This window comes from Salvelinus sp. IW2-2015, unplaced genomic scaffold (genome assembly GCF_002910315.2).
Source record: "Salvelinus sp. IW2-2015 unplaced genomic scaffold, ASM291031v2 Un_scaffold3903, whole genome shotgun sequence".
NCBI classification, from domain to species: domain Eukaryota; kingdom Metazoa; phylum Chordata; class Actinopteri; order Salmoniformes; family Salmonidae; genus Salvelinus; species Salvelinus sp. IW2-2015.
Window position 1 is genome coordinate 11,924 of NW_019945177.1, and position 26,960 is coordinate 38,883.

Genomic DNA, 26,960 nt, shown 5'->3' on the forward strand with positions numbered 1-26,960 from the left:
TGCAGTCCTCATGCCTCCTTGCAGCATGCCTAAAGCACGTTCACGCAGATGAGCAGGGACCCTGGCCATCTTTCTTTTGGTGTTTTTCAGAGTCAGTAGAAAGGCCTCTTTAGTGTCCTAAGTTTTCATAAATGTGACATCAATTTCTTACCGTCTGCATGTTCAATAATTGTTTATGGCTCATTGAACAAGCATGGGAAACAGTGTTTAAACCCTTTACAATGAAGATCTGTGAAGTTATTTGGATTTTTTATGAATTATCTTTGAAAGACAGGGTCCTGAAAAAGGGACGTTTCTTTTTTTGCTGAGTTTAGTAGATGGATGTAGTAGATGGATATAGTAGATGGATGAAATTGTACAATATGACGTCACAATCAGAACACAATGTAACGATCGTCCTGGGAAGAAGGTGACCAAAACGCAGCGTGGTAAGTGTTCATGTTATAAWTTAATTGAAACTGAACACTAAACAAAATAACGAGGAAGAACGAAAACGAAGGTAATACACACAAAACAGAAAACAACTACCCACAAACACAGGTGGGAAAAGGCTACCTAAGTATGGTTCTCAATCTTAGACAACGATAGACAGCTGCCTCTGATTGAGAACCACACCCGGCCAAACACATAGAACTAGACAACATAGAACACAACATAGAATGCCCACCCCAACTCACGCCCTGACCAACCAAAATAGAGACATAAAAAGGATCTCTAAGGTCAGGGCGTGACACACAATCTGAACGTCTGGGAACATTTTCAAGCTAGAATATTTTTACGTGAGTTAGGATGTTTTAATTTTTGATAGGAATGTTTCCAAATATATATATATGGTGATTTTTGTTAATTCATTTCTAATTCCATGTATTTGCTACATTTGTATAATGTAATGAAAATGTAACGTATCAGTTAAGAATGTGTTTCTCTTTTTTTATTTTATTATTATGTAAATTTTTTACAATGGTTTATTTTTCAGTAATGTTTCAGTAGTGGTAATGTTTTTCCTGCCCTATACTGTCACCATAATTTAGAAAACACTTCAGAATGTGTACATAATGTATATATAAYGCAACACCTCAACACAATAAGRCCAACTTAATAACCACCATGATGTCTAGTTGTATTATTGATTAGTTCATATGGACATTGTGCCAATACGATATTGTAAATGTAAATGACAAAAAAAATGAATAAAAACTRGCATCATAAACAAATTCAAGTAGGTATGCCTTGTTTCATAGTAGTTTGACTGAGACAGCGGTAGAGGTAGAGTGAGGTAATCAGGCACACATTGTGTCTGGATATCTTACAAGTGTAGATGGATCTGGACAGTGAAACCATTTTAAACCATAATTAGAGAGTGTGGATGAGATTAAAAAATTATTGTTGTCTATCAACAATGACAAGCCACCGAGGTCTGACAATTTGGATGGAAAATTGCTGAGGATAATAGCGAACGATATTGCCACTCCTATTTGTCATATCTTCAATTTAAGCCTACTAGAGAGCGTGTGCCCTCAGGCCTGGAGGRAAGCAAAAGTCATTCCGCTACCTAAGAATAGTAAAGCCCCCTTTACTGGCTCAAATAGCCGACCAATCAGCCTGTTACYAAATCTTGGTAAAGTTTTGGAAAAAATAGCGTTTGACCAGATACAATGCTATTTCACAGTAAACAAATTGTAAACAAACAGACTTTCAGCACGCTTATAGGGAAGGACATTCAACAAGCACAGCACTTACACAAATTAATGATTGGCTGAGAGAAATTGATGATAAAAAGATTGTGGGGGCTGTTTTGTTAAGCTTCAGTGCAGCTTTTGACATTATCGATCATAGTCTGCTGATGGAAAAATGTATATGTTATGGCTTTACATCCCCTGCTTTATTGTGGATAAAGAGTTACCTGTCCAACAGAACACAGAGGGTGTTCTTTAATGGAAGCCTCTCCAACATAATCCAGATACAATCAGGAATTCCCCAGGGCAGCTGTCTAGTCCCCTTACTTGTTTCCAATCTTTACTAAGGACATGCCACTGGCTTTGAGTAAAGCCCGCCTGTCTATGTATGCGGATGACTCAACACTATACACGTCAGCTACTACAGCACAGCAACTGAAATGACTGCAACACCTAACAAAGAGCTGCAGTTAGTTTCAGAGTGGGTGGCAAGGACTAAGTTAGTCCTAAATATTTCAAATCATTCACTAAACCTCGAATAAATATGGTAATAAATAATGTGGAAATTGAGCAAGTTGAGGTGACTAAACTGCTTGGAATAACCCTGGATTGTAAACTGTCACGGTCAAAACATATTGATACAACAGTAGCTAAGATGGGGGAGAAGTCTGTCCATAATAAAGTGCTGCTCTACCTTGCACCAGCACTTGTTGCAGAAGAGGTATGTGTGTCCTCCACCCCTTGTGTGGTCGCCTGTTTTGTGTACAGAAACAGCTGTTAACGTCATGCTAACCACCACACGGGTACTTCAATAGGAGTTTTGGTGGCGGGGCATACTTCAGCTCTCTTTTGAGTTCAGTTAGATTGTAAGGGAACTTCCAGCCATGCAATGGCTGTTCCTTTCAACTCAGTGGTGGCTGGTGGGCGGAGATATAGGAGGACAGGCTCACTGAAATGTCTTGTAAACCATGTGATTGATACTGTTCCATTAATTCCATTACAATGAGCAKGTCCTGCTATATTTTCTCCCWCCAGCCTCCTCTCTTTAAAATAATGCTTTAAAAGTAATATCATGCTTTTGAGGCTCTTAGTGCCAGATCTCTATTGACATCCATTTTGTTCTATAATTCACTCTCTTTTGTGCTTGTCGTCTGTATTTCAGATGAGAGGGAATATATCTGTGAGTACTGTGCCTTTAAACATACATGTCACGATCCCTCTGCTGACAAGGAACATCATCTGGTGTCTCTGCTCCTACTACTATTACTCCTTCAACTCCACTCCTTTCCTCCACTTTTCTCACCGCCTCCAGATAGGAGACGTGCTGGACAGCCCACCTCCGTCTCCTTCACCCTAACAGGACACTTCAGAAATTCGGGTGCGTGTTCACCACCACAAYTGCAGCATTTAGAGTCGGCTGGAAAATATTATACTCCTCCCGTCTACTTACAAYTGACACATTACCAAATAATTTACATTTATCACACTGCATGGGTTTTGGCACGAAGGCTCTCACAGGCAATCTCATATAACACAARTACACGGGAGAAAGGGAGACTCTTCATCAAAAAAACTATAGAATGGATGGAGTAGGCTTTCGCACTCCAATCTACCATACGGGTCAGTCGTTGTGCACCAACCACTTGATCCAATTATTCACGTATATCCTTTACATTTACTTATAGGGTCACCCCAGAGATAAAACCCTTGATAGGCACCCTGCCTAGAAGATCCACTCACGACACATTCCAATCCGACATCTTCTTGAGGTGCAGAGCACAACCTCTCTGATTCAAACATCCGCTTTCGACACTTTCCTGTGGCCCAGAAACCCGACATTCGTCTTTCTATGTAGGGATTTTGTAAAGATACAGTGCATTCGGAAAGGATTCAGACCACTTGACTTTTCCCACAGTTTGTTACGTTACATCCTTATTCTAAAATGGATTAACCTTTTTTTTGGTTCTTCATCAATCTACATACAATACCTCATAATAACAAAGCAAAAGCAGGTTTTTAGACWTTTTWAAAACATTTATTCCAAATAAAAAAACAGAAAAACCTTATTTACATAAGAATTCAGACCCTTTGCTAAGAAACTCAAAATTGCGCTCAGGTGCTTCCTGTTTCCATTGATCATCCTTGAGATGTTTCTACAACTTGATTGGAGTCCACCTGTGGTAAATTCAATTGACTGGACATTATTTGGAAAAGCACACGTCTGTCTATATAAGGTCCCACAGTTGACAGTGCATGTCAGAGCAAAAACCAAGCAATGAGGTTGAAGGAATTGTCCGTGGAGCTCCGAGACAGGATTGTATCGAGGCACAGATCTGGGAAGGGTACCCAAAAATGTCTGCATCATTGAAGGTCCCAATGAATACAGTGGYCTCCAACATTCTTAAATGGAAGAAGTTTGTAACTACCAAGACTCTTCCTCTAGCTTTCCGCCCAGCCAAACTGAGCAATCGGGGGGAGAATGGCCTTGGTCAGGGAGGTGACCAAGAACCCGATGGTCACTCTGACAGAGCTCCAGAGTTCCTCTGTGGAGATGGGAGAAYCTTCCAGAAGGACAACCATCTCTGCAGCMCTCCCCCAATAAGRCCTTTATGGTAGARTGGCCAGACAGAAGCCACTCCTCAGTAAAAGGGACATGAAAGCCMGCTTRGAGTTTGCCAAAAGGCACCTAAAGGACTCAGACCATGAGAAACAAGATTCTCTGGTCTGATGAAACCAAGATTGAACTCTTTGGCCTGAATGCCAAGCGTCACGTCTGGAGGAAACCTGGCACCATCCCTAMGATGCAGCATGGTAGTGGCAGCATCATGCAGTGGGGATGTTTTTTAGCGGCAGGGACTKGGAGGCTAGTCTCTAAGCACACAGCCAAGACAACACAAGAGTGGCTTCAGGACAAGTYTCTGAATGTCATTGAGTTGCCCAGCCAGAGCCCGGACTTGAACCCGATCGAACATCTCTGGAGAGACCTAAAAATAGCTGTGCAGAGCTTGAGAGGATCTGCAGAGAAGAATAGGGAAACTCTCCAAATACAGGTGTGCCAAGCTTGTAGTGTCATGCCCAAGAAGACTCTAGGCTATAACTGCTGCCAAAGGTGCTTCAACAAAGTACTGAGTAAAGGGTCTGAATACTTTTTTTTCATTTAAGCTTTATTTAACTAGGCAAGTCAGTTAAGAACAAAATTCTTATTTACAATGACGGCTTAGGAACAGTGCCTTGTTCAGGGGCAGAACGACAGATTTTTACCTTGTCAGCTCAGGGAATCGATCTAGCAACCTGCCACCCATTTACTTGTGAAAATGTGATKTTTAAGTTTTTTATTGTTAATACATATTGTGTGTGTATATTGATGGGTGGGGGGACAATTTAATACATTTTAGAATAAGTCTGTAAGTAACAAAATGTGGAAAAGTCAAGGGGTCTGAATACTTTCCAAATGCACTGTATGTACACAGTCTTTTAACCTTAACCTTTTTTTAAACTGACTACCATACTTGTTGATTAAATCTGACTATTAATATAATGAGTAATTCAGGAATGTCACGAGTTAATTACATAAAAATATAGAGAAAATAGCAACTCTACAGAGCGCRATGACTATAATGAATGGTTAAATGACTTCCTGACACAAAGGGTCTCCGCCTCATCACGCTATTGTGCTGCAGCTACCCCTTTCTCAGCTGAGAAGGGCTCATCAGGATGACTGACTGAACCGACACCTCAGTAGACTGAACCAATGGCCGTGTYCGAGAGCACCAAAACCGCTATGTATTATGGGTCAATTGTGACTGACTGAATGACTGATCTACAAATAGTAATGAGTCGTTATTTATGACGGAAGGTGATTTGTCGATCAGTACGTCGGCAGTCGCCTGCACTGTCGGCTGTAATCAATGATTTATATATTCACTAGATGACAGATAGGGGGCACTGTGTTGAAGTCACCTCCATCTTGGCATTACCACGGTAAAAAAATATTTTGGAAGCTTTTACTTTTTTTTTTACAGTTGATTTAACCTTTATTTAACTAGGCAAGTAAGTTAAGAACAAATTCTTATTTACAAAGACGGCCTACCCCAGCCAAACCTTAACCCGGACTACGCTGGGCCAAATGTGCGCCGCCCTATGTGACTCCCAATCACAGCCGGTTGTGATACAGCCTAGAATCGAACCAGGGTCTGTAGTGACGCCTCTAGCACTGAGATGCAGTGCATTTGACCGCTGCCCCACATATACTAATGTCGACATCAATTTCTGCCACGTTTATTATATTACAGACATCTGAATGCATTTTATTATTATTATTATGTGAGCTAGACATACAAATAAAAACGGAAAAATATATAATAAAAAATTCCCTAAAGTATCCTTTTTAGAGGCTGTTCTTACTGGTGAGTGACAATATGGCCGACCGTGGCTTCAAAGCCTCTCAATGGTCAATACATAGCATTAGCAAAACAGGGTTTATATAAATTATTGGCTGCAATGTCGAACAATCCCACAGACGGTGGACTGAGCTGAACCGAATCAGTTCGTCTGCGTGTCCGTACSGCTCCCGGTTTGGGTGTAAACCTCTGTGCGTCCCTGAAAAACGCCCCCGCGCTTACGGAACCAATTACATTCCATTAAATCGTACGTCGCGTTCATGTGAACAACTAAATAAAACAAATTATCAAATTACTGCGACGCCGAAATGGACCTCTAGCTCAAACTGCACGTTTTCAACATATTCGAGGTTGGTAGCTTTAGATTATTTATTTATCTAAGTCTCCATTTCTGTAGTAGGAGAAAAACACTCCGGCTGCTTTCTGCCCGTTACCACCATTGGTTACCACCGACTCACCGCAAACCACCTCGAGTAAATGGCTGATCAGGAGCACATTGAGATAGACACGCTCCTAGACATGCCTGCGCCGGGGCGATCGAGAACGGGGAGAGCAGCGGCTCTGGCTCGGCTTCTGCACCAGGACTGCACTCATCTTCTGGAGCTATATGTGAGTAGTTACTGAGTGAATTGGGCGAATTTGTAACTGTTTGTATAATTTTTTTAGGGCAGCTTGTTGGGTGTCAACAACACCACATAGCATACCTACGACGTCATTCACGTCCCGTTAGACCTCAGGCCTATGTCGCTGCACCTGTAAGGCACCATTTAAAATACTTGTAACTTTCTTATTTTCATTTCCCTAGATTAGTCTCGTTAGTTAAAAATATATTTTTAAGATCTTGTTTCAAGATTGATCTGTAGCCAGATGGTAAATTCCAACAACTGTCTACTGTACTGTAACTGTGCACTTGCCTTGCAAAATATGTAATGCCGCTGCAGTTCCTAATTGAATCATCCTTTAAAAACCACCCCTCCCTCTCCTCCATGTTCCCAACCCAATCCATTAAACTGTCCACCCTAATGGATTGAGTCACTCAAATTTGGCTGCTGGCTCCCATAGACAAAAAAGACATCTACAAAAATAACCAATATATGTAAATTAATTGTATAGAGTGAATTAATTGTATAGATATTATAAATATGCAATTGTTTTGGTTGTTTTAAAATTATATTTTATTGGGTATGAATAAAGCTGATGCTTTCACAGAATAGCCAACACTTTTTTTCCACAGAAAACAAAGAAAATCAGTGGCAGGTGGTTTACTGTTGGTGCACACCTTTATTTGTAGCAGCGTATGTTACTCATTAGTACTTTAAAAAAAAAAACGTTTTCATGCTTATATTATCTTGCTTTCATTTTCTCCACCCCCTGGCCCTCCCCACCCACCCTTTCTCCTCCTCCTATATCCTCTCAGAGGGAGAGGGAGAGCCTCTTGTCAGACCACACCCCRGCGGGGGACCGCATCGTGTCCCTCTCTCTGTCCTCGCCTGACCTCAGTTCTGACGAGCAGGTTCAGCTTCTACACTCAGCCCTGCGCAAATGCTTGGGACTACTGGAGTGTCTCATCCTACGAGAGGAGGAGGAGATGGGTGAGCTAGAGGGCGAGTACGAGACGGTGAGGAAGAGCGTCCGGGATCGACTCGGACATCTGCTTCACAGCACCAAGGTCCTACTGGAGACTGAGGARGACGTCACCCCAGACCATCAGTGCAACGAGGTTAAAAAGTACCATTTCTAATTACCATTATCATGGGTTATCTTCCATTTTGTGAGGCCATAATATAAGACTATGTCCTAATCAGTCTAAAGCACAAACTGATATGTTGGGGTGGCAGTTAGCCTAGTGGTTAGAGCGTTGGGCCAGTAACCGAAAGGTTGCTAGATCAAATCCCCAAACTGCCAAGGGAAAAATCTGTTGTTCTGCCCCTGAAAAATGCAGTTAACTCACTGTTCCTAGGCTGTCATTGTAATTTAGAATTTGTTCTTAACTGACTTGCCTAGTTAAAAAAAATGAACTTCTTGTTGTATTGAGGGCTTGTGAGARAACCTTGATGTTTATGTAACTACTGACTTTTCTTTCTCTTTTAGGAGGTTGATGGAGTTGTGGGTACTTTTGGGGCGAAAATGTGGACCTATCGCGTCCTGCTAGAGCTAATCCATTGGGCCGACTCTGCCTCGCAGACCCTTCACGTCCTCCACTCCGAGAGGGAAGGGAGAGAAGAAATCTAGTTCCTGTCTCAGTCTAAGATCAGTCAGCTTTCAATAGCAGACACGTTATTAATGAAAGTCCTAAGGTATTATGACATATAGTCCCCAATGCTGGGAAGCTTTACTAAAATCACAACTAAGCTCCTTTTATGAAATTCTAAAAATGACTTTCATCAGATGATTGTATTCACTATGTTGAGGTGCACCAGCAAGACTTGTTGCAGTATCTTTCGTTTGTCAGAAAGGATGGTCATGTCATGGATGATGTGTTAAGTTCCCAGGACAGTTTTTGTTGTTATTGTTGTGTCGTCTATTTATTGAAGCGGAACAACTTACTGATGAGAAATGTAAATTATTCTTTCTACTTTTGTTTGAGGTAGAATTTGAAGGGGCTTAGTTGAAACATTCTAACACTGTTTGAATCATGTCGTAACTAACACTTCAGACTAACGCTAACTATTAGAATGTAACCACAAGTTACTGATTTACTGTGAAAATGCAGCTTACTGATCAATGAAGATAGCTGGTGGTTCACTTGCACCACATGATGCCAACATATCTCCAGATTCCACTTGTTTACCATAGGAGAAAAATAATTCCAACAATCAGAAGGATATGATCATGTAACTGACATACCAATGTTGTGCTCATCTTTTTTTGGTCAGGCAAGTTTAGAAAATAAACTGTGATGGATCACGTCGCTGCATGTTATTGTACTGTCGATGTGGCTATTCACTTACAGCAGGCTAATTGTATATTCTACATACTTGAAAATGCTGCTAAATTGTTTTTAACTTGTTGACTTTTAGCTAATATTGCTCAGTAGCAAACCGAATGTATGTGTAGCCAAAACTGTCACACCCTCTTCACCCTCCTTCACAGTCCGACACAGCTTCCAAACACTGACTGAATATTATGATAATGGAAATAACCTCGATTATATTTTTTTGTTATTGTGAGCTTTTCTACTTTGTCAAACATTATCTGTAAATTATTTGGATTTGCACTGAATATTAAACTGAAGTGTATCTAGAGTGTTTTGTTGTAGTTTTTCATGAATAGTATTCAGTGCATTTATAAATGTAATAAAAACATGTTATAGACTACTTTATTCTAATTCCAACGCAATAATAATGAAAAGGAAGAGACAGATCTATTGCTTTCTTGCCTCCTTGTCCTGCTATTCCACCCCCATTTTACCATATAAATCTCTGCATACTCGCACATGCGCGTTGCGCAATCTACCGGAGCGCGAGGTAGGGGAGCTGTACTAATGGCGGAGAACGTACGGTCGCCTTTTGAGTACCGGGAGCCACCGACCCTCGACAGCGACGGGGATGGGAGCAAGCCGCCGCCGCCCCGGGGGTGAGATAAATAACTTATTGGGGAATATCTGATCACTTCCTAGCTACTTGTTTAAAAGTGAAGTCGAATGCAAGCCCTGCCTGAGCGGGTGTGTTTGTTTAGTTAGAGGCATCCATCCCTGTGATGATTCTGAGAAAAATTTAACGGCGAAAGTGCTTTTTCGCTTCAGGATCAATAGCTACCTAGTTTCGTTGTTTGTTTTTTTACAGCCTGTCACACACTTCTCACTGTTGATTATCCGTATGTTTTTGAGCTTTCGTTTGGGAGCTAGCCAGATGTAATGTCCTGTCTGTTATTTAATTAGCCAGCTAGCTAACAACTAGCCATCTGTTAGTTAGCTAGCTGGCCAGTTACATCTGCACACGGTAGTCATAGCTAGCTAGCTAAACAGATTAAATTGCATTTAGGCTAGCCTTGCTTGATTTTGATAGCTAGCTAACTCGAAAGCGACATGGCTCGTTATTTAGGCATTTAATCATTAAAACCACATGTTTGCTAGATATTCTGGTACTGTMGTTAGCTATGTGCTACTACCATCTTCATTCAAACTGATGTTGTTGGGGAAATCCGTCAGTTACATTAGGCATCACTTTCACCGTGTAGATCTGACTGACTTGTGCTCTACTGTATAAGGGAACGAATGAGGGATGCAAAGGCGTACTGTATCTCGTGTGTGTGTGTGTGTGGGGCATTTTATATATGCCTGGTTATTGGGGCTTGTCAAATAGCTACAATTATTGAAAAGTATAATATTTCACGAACTATTTTTCACGAGTACAATTTGTTTCCAATATATTATTTGATTGTCTGATACTTTATGGATTTGATTCAATTTGCTTTTACAATTGTATTCAATAAATATAATGGCCCAGTTTCCCCAAGAGCATCTTAAGGCTAAGTTCATTAGAATCATTATTAAATCGCCAAGTTGTTTCCAAAAAAGCATCATTATTAAAGTTGCACTTGAAAACAAATAATCAGATGATATTTTTCACATGCGCTAGATTTTTTAAATGTTTTTATTTAACCGTTATTTAACTGGGCAAGTCAGTTAAGAATAAGTTTCTTATTTACAGTGACGGCCTAACCCGGACGACACGGCCAATTGTGTGCCGCCCTATGGGACTCCCAATCATGGTCGGTTGTGATACAGCCTGGAAATACAACAGGTGTAGACTTTAATGTGAAATGCCTAGTTTTGAGCCCTTTCCCAACAATGCAGATTTAAGAAGTAAGCAAATTGAGAGAGAAAAAGGACTTAGTAACACAATACAATGACAATAACAAGACTATTTACAAGGAGTACCAGTTCTCTCTGTGTCTGTGTGTGTGTGTGTGTGTGTGTGTGTGTGTGTGTGTGTGTGTGTGTGTGTCGGGGTAGTATGTGTGGATTGAGTCCAGTGAGTGTGCATAGAGCCAATGCAAAAGAAAAAGGGGGTCAATGCAAATTGTCCAGGTAGCTATTTGATTACCTGTTCAGCAGTATTATGGCTTTGGGGTAGAACCTGTTCAGCAGTATTATGGCTTTGGGGTAGAACCTGTTCAGCAGTATTATGGCTTTGGGGTAGAACCTGTTCAGCAGTATTATGGCTTTGGGGTAGAACCTGTTCAGGAACCTTTTGGGTCAAGACTTGGTTCTCTGGTACTGCTTGCTGTGCGGTAACAGAGAGAACAGTCTATGACTTGGGTGGCTGGGGTCTTTGACAATTTTTAGGGCCTTCCTCTGACACCGCCTGGTATAGAGGCCCTGGATGGCAGGGAGCTCGGCCGGTCTACCCTCTGTAGCGCCTTGTGGTTGGACGTCACGCATTTGTCATACCAAGCGGTATTGTAGACAGTCAAGATGCTCTCAATGGTGCAGCTGTATAACATTTTGAGGATCTGAGGGCCCATGCCAAATCTTTTCARCCTCCTGAGGGGGAAGAGACTTTGTCGTGCCCTTTTCACGGCTGTGTTGGTGTGTTTGGACCATGATAGGTCCTTAGTGATGTGGACACCGAGGAACTTGAATCTCTCGACCTGCTCCATTACAGCCCCATCTACAGTGCCTTCAGGAAGTATTCAGACCCCTTGACTTACAAACATTTGTTAGGTTACAGCCATATTCTGAAATGGATTTAAACAATAACAATTCCTCAGCAATCTACACACAATACCCCATAATGACAAAGCGAAAAACACATGTTTTGAAATTTTAGCAAATGTATTAAAAATAAAAACACATACCTTATTTACATACAGTGGGGAGAACAAGTATTTGATACACTGCCAATTTTGCATGTTTTCCTACTTACAAAGCATGTAGAGGTCTGTAATTATTATCATAGGTACACTTCAACTGTGAGAGWCGGAATCTAAAACGAAAATCCAGAAAATCACATTGTATGATTTTTAAGTAATTAATTTGCATTTTATTGCATGACATAAGTATTTGATCACCTACCAACCAGTAAGAATTCCGGCTCTCACAGACCTGTTAGTTTTTCTTTAAGAAGCCCTCCTGTTCTCCACTCATTACCTGTATTAACTGCACCTGTTTGAACTCGTTACCTGTATAAAAGACACCTGTCCACACACTCAATCAAACAGACTCCAACCTCTCCACAATGGCCAAGACCAGAGAGCTGTGTAAGGACATCAGGGGTAAAATTGTAGACCTGCACAAGGCTGGGATGGGCTACATGACAATAGGCAAGCAGCTTGGTGAGAAGGCAACAAGTKTTGGCGCAATTATTAGAAAATGGAAGAAGTTCAAGATGACGGTCAATCACCATCGGTCTGGGGCTCCATGCAAGATCTCACCTCGTAGGGCATCAATGATCATGAGGAAGGTGAGGGATCAGCCCAGCACTATACGGCAGGACCTGGTCAATGACCTGAAGAGAGCTGGGACCACAGTCTCAAAGAAAACCATTAGTAACACTCTCGCCATCATGGATTAAAATCCTGCAGCGCACGCAAGGTCCCCCTGCTCAAGCCAGCGCATGTCCAGGCCCRTCTGAAGTTTGCCAATGACCATCTGGATGATCCAGAGGAGGAATGGGAGAAGGTCATGTGGTCTGATGAGACAAAAATAGAGATTTTTGGTCTAAACTCCACKCGCCGTGTTTGGAGGAAGAAGAAGGATGAGTRCAACCCCAAGAACACCATCCGAACCGTGAAGCATGGAGGTGGAAACATCATTCTTTGGGGATGCTTTTCTGCAAAAGGGACAGGACGACTGCACCGTATTGAGGGGATGATGGATGGGGCCATGTATCGCGAGATCTTGGCCAACAACCTCCTTCCCTCAGTAAGAGCATTGAACATGGGTCGTGGCTGGGTCTTCCAGCATGACAACGACCCGAAACACACAGCCAGGGTAACTAAGGAGTGGCTCCGTAAGAAGCATCTCAAGGTCCTGGAGTRGCCTAGCCAGTCTCCAGACCTGAACCCAATAGAAAATCTTTGGAGGGAGCTGAAAGTCCGTATTGCCCAGTGACAGCGCCGAAACCTGAAGGATCTGGAGAAGGTCTGTATGGAGGACTGGGCCAAAATCCCTACTGCAGTGTGTGCAAACCTGGTCAAAAACTACAGGAAACGTATGATCTCTGTAATTGCAAACAAAGGTTTCTGTACCAAATATTAAGTTCTGCTTTTCTGATGTATCAAATACTTATGTCATGCAATAAAATGCAAATTAATTACTTAAAAATCATACAATGTGATTTTCTGGATTTTTATTTTAGATTCCGTCTCTCACAGTTGAAGTGTACCTATGATAAAAATTACAGACCTCTACATGCTTTGTAAGTAGGAAAACCTGCAAAATCGGCGGTGTATCAAATACTTGTTCTCCCCACTGTATGTATTCCGACTCTTTGCTATGAGACTCAAAATTGAGCTGTGAGCAGGAGTCCACCTGTGATAAATTCAATTGGTTGCACATGATTTGGAAAGGCACACAACTGTCTATAATAGGTCCCACAGTTGACAGTGCAAGTCACAGCAAAAACCAAGCCATGAGGTCGATGGAATTGTACATAGAGCTCCGAGACAGGATTGTGTCGAGGCACAGATCTGAGGAATGGTATCAAAAAATGTCTGCAGCATTGAAGGTCCCCAAAAACAAAAGTGAGCTTCCATCATTCTTAAATGGAAGACGTTTGAAACCGTAGAGCTGGCCACCCGGCCAAACTGAGCAATCGGGGGAGAAGGCCCTTGGTCAGGGAGGTGACCAAAAATCTGATGATCACTCTGACAGAGCTCCAGAGTTCCTCTATGGAGATGGGAGAACCTTCCAGAAGGACAACCATCTCTGCAGCACTCCCCCAATCAGGCCTTTTTATGGTCGAGGGGCCAGACGGAAGCCACTCATCAGCAAAAGGCACATGACAGACTGCTTGGAGTTTGCCAAAAGGCATCCAAAGACTCAGACCATGAGAAACAAGATTCTCTGGTCTGATGAAACCAAGAATGAACTCTTGCCTGAATGCCAAGTGTCACGTCTGGAGGAAACCTGGCACCATCCCTACGGTGAATCATGGTGGTGGAAGCATCATGCAGTGGGGATGTTTTTCACCGGAATGGACTGGGAGACTAGTCAGGATCGAGGGAAAGATGAACAGAGAGATCCTTGATTAAAACCTGCTACAGAGCGCTCGGGACCTCAGACTGGGGCGAAGGTTCACGACCCTAAGCACAGCCAAGACAACGCAGCAGTGGCTTTGGGACAAGTCTCTGAATGTCCTTGAGTGGCCCAGCCAGAGCCCGTACTTGAACTCGATCTAACATTTCTGGAAAGACCTGAAAATAGCTGTGCAGCAACGCTCCCCATCCAACCTGACAGAGCTTGAGAGGATCTGCAGAGAAGAATGGGAGAAACTCCCCAAATACAGGTGTGCCAAGCTTGTAGCGTTATACCCAAGAACACTGGAGACTGTAGTCGCTGCCAAAGGTGCTTCAACAAAGTACTGAGTAAAAGGTCTGAATACTTACTTAAATGTAATAGTTCTGTTTTCTTTTTATTGTATGCATTTGCAAAGAAAATAAAACCTGTGTAGATTGCGTGAAAATAGTGTGTGTGTGTCTTCGGAAAGTATTCAGACCATCCTTGTCTTTTTCCACATTTTGTTAAGCCTACATCCTTATTCTAAAATAGATTTTTTTTTTTTAAATAGAATAATCCTCAGTAATTTACACACAGCAAAGGGATTTCTGTTCTTATTTTTAATACATTTGCAAACATTTCTTAATACATTTGCAAACATTTCTTAACTTTTTTTGCTTTGTCATTATGGGTGTAGATTTGTGTGTAGTATTGTGTGTAGATTTGTGAGAAAATCTATTTAATCCATCTATTTAATCCATTTTAAAACAAGGCTGTAATGTAACAAAATGTGGAAAAAGAAAATGGGTCTGAATACTTTCCGAATGCACTGTACACATGTTTTTCATTTTCCCTTTATTTAACTAGGCAAGTCAGTTAAAAACAAATTCTTATTTTCAATGACGGCCTAGRAACAGTGGGTTAACTGCCTTGTTCAGTGGTAGAACGACAGATTTTTACCTTGTCAGCTCTGGGATTCAATCTTGCAACCTTCCGGTTACTAGTCCAACACTCTAACCACTAGGCTACCTGCCACCCCAAATGTAACGTAGGATTCCCGGAATATGTTCTATATGATTATTATWATTTAATTATCAGTAGTTTAACGACAATAAAACAAAATAAACAGGCAAATTTCATTGTGAAAATACAGTGGATCTATGGTAATGCCACATTGAACGATTTAAAGGAAATTAGCCGATTTTTGTTTATTTATTTGCATCTGAATAAACAACATTTATTATAGCTTATTCTTTTAACATCGAATAGGTTATAAATAAAATATTATTATTGTTATTATTAGCTGATCAAACTTTTATTTCTCACCAGAATGAGGCTGTGATTTGGGAGATTCAGCTCCGTCTGGGCATTCACTAGGTCCATAGACCCTGGCCTGTGTGTGTGCTCTCGCTGTTCAGCCAAGGCCAGTTCAGTTGCCTCACTGCAGCCACAATGTTTTCCCCGTTGTCTGTGGTGATACAGTACACTTTGTTTTCGTCAAGGGGCCAGTCTAAGCAATCCCCAACGCAGGGCTTCGGTCAGAGTGCCAGCTGTGTGGGATTGTTTTTAAAAAACTTCGGAATTTCAGTGTCCAGTCTTTCGAGAGAGTGCACTGTCAGACTCATGTAAGGAGTCATATTTACACTTTAGTGCATAAAAATAATGACACTTTTTTTTTTTTTCTCGAGGAGAGACATCTTTTTCACCTCACTCATTTACATTTACAATTAAGTCATTTAGCAGACGCTCTTATCCAGAGCGACTTACAAATTGGAAAGTTCATACATATTCATCCTGGTCCCCCAGTGGGGAATGAACCCACAACCCTGGCGTTGCAAGCGCCATGCTCTACCAACTGAGCCACACGGGACCTCCTCCGACCTACTGTAACAATGAAAAGGGCCAGAGGTGAAGAGCAGAGGCTACCCACCCACCCCCAGCCTGTAGGCTATAGGATCTATAATTGACCTCAGTCCCCGCTTTTCACTCCTCCCATTTTTGAATTGACTGATTTGACCTTCAAAGATTCTCTCCTATCCGTGATGGAGCGGATTTGCTGATTGCGCCTCATTTTAAAAGATGGTTAGAAAGAGGAGGTGACGAATACAATTTTAATAGACGGACTAAGTTAGCAAAACAATACCATACAAATCAATAGTTAACACTCCTGCTATGGGTAAAGTGGATATACGTTAAAATAAAGTTGATGAAACATTTTATGAAAAAAAGATGGCTGACAGCTTTTTTTATTTTCATGATGGTCAACATCCAAAACCGTCAATGTCACAGTTGTCCAATTACCGTCACAGCTCTAGCTGTAGGCTTACTTGGGGTTGTTTTGATGGTGAAAAATGGCCTATTCACAATGTGGCAGATGTAAATGCAATTTATCTAGAAATGTCGTTCTTGTCATGTGCAAAATAAATCTGTCGGCTCTATTCAGTAAAACATGTATTTTTTTAAAATCTGAAATGTTCTAAATCTGAAGGAACCCCTGGTGTGTTTTGTAGGAGGGTGTGTGTCAGGAAAAGGAAGGGTACCCCTGTGAAGGTGTGTGACCGGGCCTACGTGACAGAGGATGAAGAGGAGGAGGAAGAGGAGAGTATGTCTGAACACAGCTACAGTCCAGGTAAACACACACACACACACACACACACACACACGCGCACACGTGTTGCATGGTATTACCGGTACTACGATAATGGTACCAAAACGTTATGAGACTAACATTTTAGAAAACTGTAGAACCGTTGCATATGTAGTACTGGCCCTGCCGATCTAAAGAACCCGCTGGTGCCTGYTTTATAACATTACATTTCAGTAAAAAAAAATAAAGAAGAATTGCAACAGCAGCTAGTTTGTTATATGCGCCGGTCCAATAATGGCCACTGCACATTCATTCACACACCCTCGGYGCAGACCCCAATAAGTATTCTACTGTTACCTTTGTACATTGGGGCAGCGCAGGCAAAGTTGATGCGTTGTATCAGGGATACAAACCCGTCACTTTTCAGCGATTTTATTTTAATTTTATTTTTTTTAATTATTATTTTGCATTTTGATTGCATTAGGTCATCCACATGAATTGTGTAACTTTTTTTTTGGGGGGGGGGGTGCACAGACAGTGTATCACCATTGAGCTGTAAAATAGGCTGATCTTCTCCCTGTGCGATCACTACCTTCTCTCTTGAAATTAATGACTGAGTACAGAATGCATCCTACAAAGAGAATATCAGAGGTCAGATGTCATCTTGTTTTGTAAATGTTTTAATTGTATTTTTTWWTTTTTTTATTAAACTTTCTTAAGTTGTACAAACATGACATTTGGATTATACATTCAACATGCAAAGTACATAACTAAGCACACAGGTTTCAAGAAAATTAACAAATACTACCAATTTCCCGGGTATAGGTAGTAAAATAGTTATATCTTGTTTCAAAAGTAGGCAATGAAGGTAGATCTTAGATCATTCCAAAAGAAAATTGGATGTTAGGCCGTTACAGCCAGGCAATTTATTTAAGGCTGGTTTCTTTACAGCTATAGCCAATTCCTCTATTTTAAGCTCTGCCTCGCAAAACTCATTCAATTCTTGTCTATTGTAGGAATATGCCTTTTTTTTCCTTTTTTTTTTTTCAAAAAAGTAATTGCCGTTATTGGGGAAGTAGGATGAAAAAATGTCTGTAGCAATCAACTTCGGTTCTGTTTTTTTTCAATCCCATTTAACGTACAAATAATTAATAGTATTCCTTTCCTGACGCCTTTTTTCAAGGCTGCTAAAGTAAGAGGTGATTTATTCTCGTTTTATCCACTTTGCCGTTGATCTTACGTAGGCGGCAGATATGTCATATCAGAATGGTTTATTTTTTTTATTTAACCAGGTAGKCTAGTTGAGAACAAGTTCTCATTTACAACTGCGACCTGGCCAAGATAAAGCAAAGCAATTCGACACATACAACAACACAGAGTTAAACATGGAATAAACAAAACATAGTCAATAATACAGTAGAACAAAAGAAAATAAGTCTATATACAGTGAGTGCAAATGAGGTAAGATAAGGGAGTTAAGGCAATAAATAGGCCATGGTGGCGAAGTAATTACAATATAGCAATTAAAAACTGGAATGGTAGAATGTGCAGAAGATGAATGTACAAGTAGAGATACTGGGGTGCAAAGGAGCAAAATAAATACAGTATGGGGATGAGGTAGGTAGATAGATGGGCTGTTTACAGATGGGCTGTGTACAGGTGCAGTGATCTGTGAGCTGCTCTGACAGCTGGTGCTTAAAGCTAGTGAGGGAGATATGAGTCTCCAGCTTCAGAGATTTTTGCAGTTCTTTCCAGTCATTGGCAGCAGAGAACTGGAAGGAAAGATGACCAAAGGAGGAATTGGCTTTGGGGGTGACCAGTGAGATATACCTGCTGGAGCACGTGCTACGGGTGGGTGCTGCTATGGTGACCAGTGAGCTGAGATAAGGCGGGGCTTTACCTAGCAGAGACTTGTAGATAACCTGTAGCCAGTGGGTTTGGCGACGAGTATGAAGCGAGGGCCAACCAACGAGAGCACACCGGTCACAATGGTGGGTCTCTCATCTGCTGGTTGTGATGTACTCGCTCTCTCTCACATCTGCTGGAAGTGATGTACTCGCTCTCTCTCTCACATCTACTGGAAGTGATGTACTCGCTCTCTCTCACCGCTCTCTCTCATCTGCTGGAAGTGATGTGCTCTCTCTCATATCTACTGGAAGTGATGTACTCGCTCTCTCTCATCTGCTGGAAGTGATGTACTCGCACTCTCTCACATCTGCTGGAAGTGATGTACTCGCTCTCTCTCTCTCATATCTACTGGTAGTGATGTACTCGCTCTCTCTCACATCTGCTGGAAGTGATGTACTCGCTCTCTCTCACATCTGCTGGAAGTGATGTACTCGCTCTCTCTCACATCTGCTGGAAGTGATGTACTCACTCTCTCTCTCTCACTCTGGGGGTATTACGTAATTTAAACATCACAGATATAAATTCCCGCTGTGTCCATGATAAAATGCAACGTGAACTGTTGTACTACTGAATGAGACTGTGCCTTTGTGATTGAACTTATGTTAAATACATTACTTTAGTTAGCTGCTATATAACCTATTTTGGCAGCCTAGTGTGTGTGTGTGTGTGTACACTATGTGGAATATTTTTGGAGCAGTGGCTTCCCTGAAAACGGGTACTGACAGGAGGAGCGATATGAGTCTGTCAGAGGTCGTCACGCTGGATGGGGATGGAGGCTTTGGTGGTCCACACAATGAAGAAGCAGGTGTCCCTTCCAGTAATGTGGAGCTGACTTTGGGACCTGGTGCCAGTAAGGATGGTCTTCACGGAGGCGGTAAGAACCTCCATCCTTGATTATATTTTTAAAAATCCTTTGACTTCACTGCCGCTTCAATGATAAAGTCCCTGGCACCATAGGGACACTTGACTTCCAGACCGTCCAATGAGGCACCCAGGATCCAGGACCATGTGACTCAAAGCCCTAACTCCTTCACACCCCCATTTTGAATACCTTGATTCCCTCCTCTTTATCTCTGCCCCATTTTACAGACAACACCCCGTCCAACGACTGATCTGAGGACCCCTTTTAACAGCGTTGGAGTAACGAGCTTGGCCTTAACCACTGCTCCATCATTGCTGTCTGTCAACCTCCCTCTCCTCAATGTGTTGCCAGTTGGGGTTGGTGCACTGCCGAATCGCCTCCTGCTGCTCCAACGACCGCGCCATGCCAGCCAGGATGCCAGCATGCCCTTGTTTAACAATGTCCGGTTCAGACAGGGATGACAGGGAGGGTAGCGGTTGTTCTGGCTCAGGTTTAAGGAGACATGCCATTCCACTGAACCTGCTCAGGATGATGGTTCCTTAGACACTGAAGATCCTCCTCTGGGGGCTCTCGGGACAGAGGGTTGTAGTCTTCAGTTGGGTACAGGTCCTCCAACTGACTGCACCTGGTTGGGCACGGCTGGCTTCCTCGACTCGCATTCCACACCCGTACGGCCGATTTATGTGAACCGCCAAAATAGGCTGCAGTCTACACTGATGAGCTCCACGGAGGCATTCACATGTTGTAGAGAGAATCCCCTGGTCACCTAGAGAAACCTGCCAACAGAAAGTGGTCACCTAGAGAAACCTGTCAACAGGAAGTGGTCACCTAGAGAAACCTGCCAACAGGAAGTGGTCACCTAGAGAAACCTGCCAACAGGAAGTGGTCACCTAGAGAAACCTGCCAACAGGAAGTGGTCACCTAGAGAAACCAGCCAACAGGAAGTAGTCACCTAGAGAAACCTGCCAACAGGAAGTAGTCACTTAGAGAAACCTGCCAACAGGAAGTGGTCACCCTAGAGCAACCTGCCAACAGGAAGTGGTCACCTGTAGAAACCTGCCAACAGGAAGGAGGTTAAGTGTTACATTGTGTAGAGAGAATCCCCTGGTCACCTACAGAGACCTGCCAACAGGAAGGAGGTTTAAATGCACCTTGAAATGCCTTTGTTGTAAAAATGTGCAATATAAATAAAGTTTGATTTGATGACATTTTTTTAATTGATAACTTGGGATTTTATCACTTGACAATATCAATCATATAGTGTGAAGGATTCTATAAATCCAGACAGGGAATGCATGTACCATTCTGAATTAATAATAATAATAATAATATATGTGCCTCAATAATGTGCCTATTAAAGATGTGTGTCTGGTCATGAAACTACAATACAGACAATGTCTAAACTAAGTACATTCTGAATGTCTGTGTTTTTAGATTCATTCTTATCAATGACAACATTCTAGAACTGAGTTATCACTTATCTAAGTCTGGTATCCGGGTTAATCTGGTTAATGATTAAGTGGCTCTTTCCTTGTAGAATGCTGACAGCTGGATAGAACACAGTGTATTGCTAAGATGCACAAACTTAACTTAATAGCTACAGTCACCGACACAGGATAAACCTTATCCGTCATGCTGGCCCTGACCAAACCGTTAAGTTGCCCCTCACTATAGCTGCACTTCTCCACGTGGCCAGACTGATGGTGGTTTCCTCCACGTGGCCAGACTGATAGTGGTCTCCTCCACATGGCCAGACTGATAGCGGTCTCCTCCACATGGCCAGACTGATAGCGGTCTCCTCCACATGGCCAGACTGATGGCGTTCTTGCCTCCACGTGGCCAGACTGATGAGTGGTCTCCTCCACGTGGCCAGACTGATAGCGGTCTCCTTCACATGGCCAGACTGATGGCGGTCTCCTCCGCGTGGCCAGACTGATGGCGGTCTCCTCCGCGTGGCCAGACTGATGGCGGTCTCCTCCGCGTGGCCAGACTGATGGCGGTCATCCTTGGAAAAAGCCATATGTGTGAAATAGACACAAGTCGACATACCCGTACAAACAATTATCAAGGCTAAGTAATCCAAAATATGTGTAATTAGCTAGCTAAAGTTTTGTCAGTGGCTAGTTTAAGACCGAGAAATGGGACAGAAGAAATTCAACACTTTAGTCAATTCAGTCAATACTAAATTGACTGTCAATACAGTCCATTTAGTCAATACAGCACATGGATTCATCATGGATTGGGCACAGATCTCTGACCGAGCAGGTGAAGAGTAGCTGACCGTGTCGGCTAGAGGTGACGTGCAGGAATTTGTGGTCTTGCTGAGGTGTTCTCCGTTTGCTAATTAGCATTTCACTTTTTTTGTTTGTAAATTGAGGCAAATATATTGATGACTCAAATTGTCCGAGAGAGAGATTTACACGGTTATCAAAACGTCACGCCAAGCCTATACTGGACACATACCTGGTGGGAAAACGATTGGAACCATTAACGTGTTTGACTACAAGGTTTTATGGGTATTATGAAGCGTCCGACTGTGGCGGACTATATAGGAACAGATTTGGAATGGCATTGGCACAGGAAGAAAGGAAAAAGGGTCTGCTACTGATGAGATGTGTATCTAAGGTAGAATTCATATAGGCCTTAATGGAAGCCTAAAGCTTTGTTAAATAAATCTCCTGCTCCTTATTAAATGCTGCTTAACTTTCTTAACAGTTGGGAGCAGTGTGTGTGTGTGTGTGTGTGTGTGTGTGTGTGTGTGGTGGAGCAAGAGGGATACTGGTGTTTAGTGTGAGAGAGAGCGAGAGGAATGAGTAAAGATGGTGTTATGCAGTGTTTTCCACTCACTGCAGATCATTATACGTTTATCTATTCAGTCCTCCAGCCCTGTCATGTGTCAAGTGTCCGTTGTGTTGAATGTGTTCTGCTGTTCTTACTTGTTTCTAACTCTCCCAGGTGATGGACAGTACCCAGACGGAGCGGAGGACAGACTGCCTCCAACCGGAAGCCCATACTACCTCGCCGACCCCTCCCAGCTCTGGTGAGAGAGACCGTAGGATCATGGAATAGACAACCAATGACAGACATGTCTGAGAAATCAATTAAATGACTGTAGTTGCATTGAGACTGCAGTGTACGGGTCAACCTAACCTATTGCAGTGGTCACCAAGACTTGGTAARGGTGTGCAGGCTTTTGTTCAAGCCCRGTGCTAACACACCTCACCAAGACCCTTGGTCAGGTTGCTAGGCTGGAGCAAAAGGCTGTGTCTCCAGTGGATGGTGTGTAACTTTACTTTGCTTCTCCGTCCAGTGTGTCGGAGCTGGGCGAGGAGGGGGCGAGTGGGGTCCGGGGGCCAGTGCTCTTCCACCCCCCGCCCAACTGTAGGATCCGAGAGGTGCACTGCGGGAGTCAGGTGCGGCTGGTCGTCATAGCGATTCGCGACATCGCCAAAGGGGAGGAGATCACAGTGGACTACAGCCTGATGGACTGGGGAGAGAAYGCCATGGTGACTAATGACTCTGATAACATCGCCAGCTCGCCTCGTTGCAAACCCATTTCGGCTATTCTTAAATATACTCCGTGAATGAGTGTTGTCACAGAGGTCATGTCGTCTGACCAACAGAAACCTCATACACATCAAAATTGCCGTTGTTCTGGCATTACTAGTTGCTTGTTGTGTTCTTTCCTTGTTCTGTCCAAGTAAAGAACATTGCCCAGTGTGATTGGTTGGGCTCCATATTTGAAGCCTGTTGGTTGCTTTATGAATATCCTAGGGATTCCATAGCTCTGTGTCTCTGAGGGTTTGACTGCAGCTTTAACCCAGACAATAACATAAAGAGGGTCATCAGAAGATCGTGACCTCAACTTCATTTTTTCCTATTGGTTACTGTGCGGAGTTAAAAAGTTTGCTCATTTGTTATGTTTTTGGATTTGTCTCCGAACAGGATGAAGAGCCCGGCCCCCACCCGTTGTCTCTCTCCGACTACCTCACCCCCTCCTGGTCCCTCTCCCCCTCCTCCTCCCCGCTAACCCACACTGAGCCCAGCGATTCGGACCGAGAGGAGGAGGAGGAAGACGACGATGACGACGAAGAAGAAGAGATGGAGGAGTTGAGGGGCCGCATGCTCCGCCGCCGAAAGAAGCGCAAAATAGCCACCCCCGTCCCCACCAAGAAGAAGAGTGTCGCCAACCCCAGGGCCGGACCCGGGCGCCCCTGCTCATCCTCCTTCTCCCGGCTGGCTGCCTCCTCGACCTCGACCCCGGCCCAGACCCCGTCTCAGCCCGCCACCCCGCTGGCGCCCCCCACCACCAACATCAACAACAACATCAACATAAACATCGGCAGCTCCAGCGGGGCCACTGTCAGCCGGCGGCAGCACTGCCCCTACTGCGGCCGCCACTACCGCTCTCTGGCACGCCACCTGGAGAAACACCATGCCAACCAGCCAGAGGTCAGGGCTGCCATGGAGCTATCCGCACTGCACACACACCCTTCCTCCTCTACCTCCTCCTCGCACGGCCACATCTTCGCCTCCCCCCAGCCCTCCTCTTCCTCTGCTCCCGCCCCTCCCCCTCTTTTCTCCAGGGAGAGAGAGAGGGATGCGGTGGCCGCTCGAAGTTCCTCGGGGGCGGTCTCCTTTTCACTCTCACTCTCCCCACCCTCGGATTCTCAGTCGGCCACGGCCAAAAAAGCCTCCAACTTATCGGTTCAGACGCCCAAGCCAGGCTCCGCCCCTGCAGTGGCACCGGTGAAAAGTCCTCCCACATCCACGCCACCCAGGAGGGGCCGCAAGCCGAAGAGAGAGAAGGAGGAGCAGCAGAAAGCGGGGGAGTCCATCGGTAGCAAAGAGGAAGAGATGCCTCCACCTCCTACCCCCAAGCCGGAGGAAGAAGAGCTGGATGAGGAGCTGAGTGGAGCGGGGACAGTAGAGAGTCCTGGRGACTGGAGTACACAGATGGCTAGGTATGATGGATAATATGTTTCTGCTACATTGGAAAGAGAAGTTGGGCCTAAATTAAATGTTACATATGAAGTTCTGAATTGTTCTCAACTGGGGGGTTGTGTGATGACATCAGACCAACTCCTTGAATGGCCTACTCAATGAAKTTTGCAGTTGTCAAAAAAAAWTGATTCTGCTCAAAACATTTTTTGGTCCTTAAGTGTATACGTGAGATATTGATTTTCAACAGGAAAAGAAAAACAATTGCATTCAAATATTACATTTTGACATTGTATTTTTTTTTTTCTCTCTCCCTCTGTCTCCCTCCCTCTCTCTCCCGCTGTGTCGCTCTCTCTCCCGCTGTGTCGCTCTCTCTCCCTCTGTTCTCCCTCCCTCTCTCTCCCGCTGTGTCGTTCTCTCTCCCCTGTGTCGCTCTTCTCTCCCGCGTGTCGTCTCTTCTCCCTTCGTGTCGCCTCTCTCTCCCTCTGTGTCGCTCTCTCTCCCGCTGTGTCGCTCTCTCTCCCGCTGTGTCGTTCTCTCTCCCTCTATCTCTTTCTCTCTTTTTTCTAGCTCCCACAGACACCACATGCCCCCTCTCCTCTCCTCCCTCTCCTGCCTGGTCTCTACCTGAGCCGGCAGCAACACTCGTCCTTCTTGTCTCTGACTCGCTCCCCCAGTTCGGCTGAGGCTTGGCGCCTCCTCTGCCATTCCAGCCTGGCGCTGCTCATCCTCTACAACCGCCACCGAGAGTGTGAGGTGGCCAGCTCACCACCCAGGACTACCACAACCGCACCCCCCCCCAAGCCCCACCCTGACCCAGGCACTCAGCCAACACCCCCCCCACAGGCATGGAGGCCATCCTCTCCCCCTTCGAGCATCAGGTCCTCTGCCACCTCCCCGGGCAGGTGTGTTGGCAAGCGGGGCGCATCCAGCCCCTCATCCTGCCCCGCCACTGCAGTCCTGCCTGGACCTTCTCCTTCAGACCTCCTCCAACGTGGGCGTCGACCCACACACCCCTACGTCTTCTCCCGGCCCTTCCACTCGCCGCAACGCCGCTCCGGGGCACCGAACTACTGCGCAAACCTGGCACGGGCCAAGCGGCGCCAAGAACCCCAGGGCGTTGACCCAGACACGGGCGCGCCAGAGGTTGCCATTCTCACCAGCTACTGCTCCTGGAGGAAGGCGAGGGGCAGGGCCAGCCGGGCGGGGCTGCCGCCAAGCGCCTGGAAGACTTTCCTGCAGAGGGAGTACCACGTGACCCAGAGCTGTGCCACGATAGGCCGAGACCCGCGCGCTGATGGGCCGTGTGGGCAGGGTGGTGATCTATGGGGAAAAGGAGGGGGTCCTCTTCAGAGGGATGAGTCTGCAGCACATCTGGTCTGGAGCTGGATGGTAAGGGGAAACTACAGGGAATGGGCTCTGGTATGACCAAACTACCACACACTGCAAATCCATGGCACAGCTCCATCCCTTATCAGAGAAAGTTGTGTGGGGGGGGGCGTTCTGTTCATGAAGGGTTGCACCTGATACCTTCTGAAGGGACTAAAGGAGAATAGTTGCATTGCATTTACATGTGAATTAGTAATCTCCCCGTCTCATTGGATGGAAGAGAGGAGGAAATGGCACTGAGGAATGATGGCTTTGTTGCCAAGGGAGACATGGCAAGTATGCTGCCATGTCACTAGGGATATGTTACTAACAAGTATGCTGGTCATGCTCAGTAGGATATGTTACAACAAGTATGCTTCATGCTCAGTAGGGATATGTTTACAAAAATCAATGCTGGTCATGCTCAGTAGGGATATGTTTACTAACAAGTATGCTGGTCATGCCTCAGTAGGGATATGTTTACTAACAAGTATGCTAGTGTAAAATGAGCTCAGTAGGATATGTTTACTAACAAGTATGCTGGATGCGTCAGTAGGATATGTTACTAACAAGTATGCTGGTCATGCTCATAGGAATTTACTATTGTAAGTGTAATAAAGCAGTAGTAAAGGATGCATGTTTAGCGTTTACACATAAGGTGATTTCCTCTCACTCGGCACACCGGAACAAACTTATTTTAATATTTTGATTTTGGAGGCCAGCTGGGAGCAAACTTACCAGAACATTTTAAATAGATGGGAACTCTGAACAGGGTACCTTTGTAATTGCATTGCTTGCCGTACAACATCTGTCCTTCTCACAGACATTGTTAACGGACATCTCTGTCTTGGTGTTATGTTATGATTTGCTCATACATAAATGAAAGAGGAAAACTTTGCCCTGAGTCTCCAAGCCTTTTACGTTGTATAAAGGCAGGTTATAGTGAATGAACAAAGCATGTTGTTCATGCTTTGTTCATTCACTTTCCGTCTTCTATCCCTACCCAACGCTCTCTCTCGTTTTCTATCCCTCCCCAACGCTCTCTCTCCGTCTT

At 44.1% G+C, this 26,960-nt stretch overlaps 1 protein-coding gene across 1 annotated transcript; it reads left to right on the forward strand.

Moving 5' to 3' along the window:
• Nucleotides 1-9,536: 9,536 nt before the first annotated feature.
• Nucleotides 9,537-25,436, forward strand: LOC112076649 (zinc finger protein 219). The gene is made up of 6 exons (XM_024143369.2): nucleotides 9,537-9,652; nucleotides 16,751-16,869; nucleotides 22,553-22,637; nucleotides 22,908-23,103; nucleotides 23,543-24,561; nucleotides 25,109-25,436. The coding sequence occupies exons 1-6, from the start codon at nucleotides 9,561-9,563 to the stop codon at nucleotides 25,167-25,169; spliced, it is 1,572 nt and encodes a 523-aa protein (XP_023999137.1). The 5' UTR covers nucleotides 9,537-9,560; the 3' UTR covers nucleotides 25,170-25,436.
• Nucleotides 25,437-26,960: the final 1,524 nt, after the last annotated feature.